Source organism: Eimeria tenella, genomic scaffold (assembly GCF_000499545.2).
Source record: "Eimeria tenella Houghton genomic scaffold, Eth_scaff43, whole genome shotgun sequence".
In the NCBI taxonomy this organism is placed as follows: Eukaryota; Apicomplexa; class Conoidasida; order Eucoccidiorida; family Eimeriidae; genus Eimeria; species Eimeria tenella.
In genome coordinates, this window is record NW_013543362.1 from 103043 (window position 1) to 105186 (window position 2144).

General features: G+C 53.4%; 1 protein-coding gene across 1 annotated transcript; it reads left to right on the forward strand.

Moving 5' to 3' along the window:
• Positions 1-468: 468 nt before the first annotated feature.
• ETH_00010525 (uncharacterized protein) lies at positions 469-1839 on the forward strand (the record flags this gene model as incomplete). Its single annotated transcript, XM_013376978.1, has 2 exons — positions 469-1160; positions 1359-1839. 2 exons carry the CDS (start codon positions 469-471, stop codon positions 1837-1839), a joined length of 1173 nt encoding a protein of 390 aa, XP_013232432.1.
• Between the last annotated feature and the right edge of the window lie 305 nt (positions 1840-2144).

Below are 2144 nucleotides of genomic sequence, written 5' to 3' on the forward strand. Positions count from 1 at the left end.
GGTGCAGCGCCGCCCCCATCTTGTTCCCCCTGGTTCTCCCTAAACTATCTGCCTTATGCCTAGACTTACCCCCTTCAGCTGTACGAGCTAGTGAGCCTACCTCTGTGCACTGCAACTTGCCCGTGTCGGGCTGGCATTGCAGTCGCCAGCAGCGTTCAACGGGAGCCTTTCCTTTTGAATTCACAAGCATCTATAAAGGAGTTTCACGCCATTGGATGACCAGTATACTGTACTCTGAGCTTCTTTGAAGGGCTTAGAGTGTGGCGATTAGCCGCATGCTTCCGTTCCGCATTAAAGCATCACCCCCCCACACACCATCTTGCTGCGAAGAACGTTGCGTACTGAAGCGGGCCTCTTCAGCTGAGTAGGAGGCTTCCGACCTCAGGCTTTGTGAAGAGCAGCATATCCGTTTGGCGGTCGCGGCGTCGCCTGCCGCTAACTAGCCGTTTGGTTCTTTTTTTCCTCTCCATGCACGCTGCAATGGAAGTCCCTCTGGCCCGAAATTCGGTTACAGCCGGATCATCCGCCTTCCCATCTCTGCCATTTCTCACAGATGCTTATCTTCCAGGGCCGCACTCCGTTGCAGCGGCGCAGCAGCAGCTGCTTCTGTTGCAGCCGGGAAGCACTCCTGAGCACGCAACCGTTCCGTGTGCGGACCGGCTAGCTACAGCAGGGACTGACGGATGGGCTGATCCCAGTGGGGCAGCTGCCCTGCATTTGTTGGGAGCTCCTCGGGATGGAGAGGTGGGAGACATGCTGTCTGGGGTCCAAGACCCGACTTCGCTCGCGGCGTCGTACTTCGGCTCGTATCTTTGCTCGCCGTCACTGGAAAACCCGCAAACGCCTACAGGCTTAACGTCGCATTCTGTTTCACCAATTCATCTAGCCACTAGCCCCGAAGCAGGGAACGGCAGCTTTGTCAGTGCAGCTCCTTCTGCGGGATTTCCTTTGTATTGTGGGCCATCCTTTCCTTTTTCACTACCGAACCCAGCTACTTATGGGGTCTCGCAGGATGGAACTATCGCGAGCTCAAACTCAGCGTGGGCCGTGCCGCAGCCCACAGGAACGCAGGATACACAGGGATTTGCGTCTGATTATGACAGACTCACGAGAGAGTTGGGTAAATACTGCGCGACTTTGCGGGATCTTGTGACAGACAAGTGAGTGTGAATTGGTGACTGTCGCCCACTGTGTTTAGCCACCTTCCTAATTTAGTTTTGAGCCAAGAGTGTACTAGGCGCTCCTGCATTTTGCATGCAATGAAGAGAGTGCTGTAGGATTAGTGTCTGTTACTCTTTTCGCTGAGGTCTCTTATAGCGATTCCCTGTGTATCTTAATTTGCGCTGTTTTAAATTCAGTCCGTCGTTTTCTGACGAGCTAAATTCCACCCTGGAAACGGCGATTCGGTCAGCTGATCAAGTGACTCACGTTCAGCGAAAGTTGCTGCTCTCAGCAAGTCAACAGAAACATCTTGTTGCCGACAGCAAACTTATTCACTCCAAGGTGCAGATGCTTCACCGAATTCTTAAAGCAAGTTCCCCTAAATATAGCCAGTGGCTTGAGGAACATGCGGTTTTGAGGGACCACATAGAACAGCTCGAACACCAAAATGGGGATCGTGTGGGATCTGGGTGTCGGATAGGAAATGAAAACGCCACCGATAGCTCACGCAGTTGTGTCACAAGCCGCCGCCGTAGCAGCAGCAGCAACAACGGCAACAGCAACAGGCGAAGAAGTATTCGGCAGTACAAGCGGCAGCAGCACGCACCACTCACGGAGCCGCCAGAGGGATTGCTTTTTCCTGTTGTCAAGACGGAGGGGACACCAAGCTGCGCCTAGCTCACCTGCACTTGTCAATTGTTAACTCGGCTTTTTTGTGCAGTCGAGAAGGGGAAGTATGTGCCCCCCCGGCGCTCGACCGTCGAGGCGCCGAGTGTTTGAGCGTAGAGTTTGCACCTCAGGTGCAAGAGGGACAACAAGTGCACACCAAAGCGGGGATCGGGGTGCTGAAGATACAGTATTTGCGTTTGTCATTGTGGCTAAACTTTTAGAGGTGGCAGTGTGCCTACGTACTCCACCTTCAGCTGGGATCGATAAGAGGCGATTTTTGCGGGAGTTAACAATTATTTGGAAAGTAGCCTTTG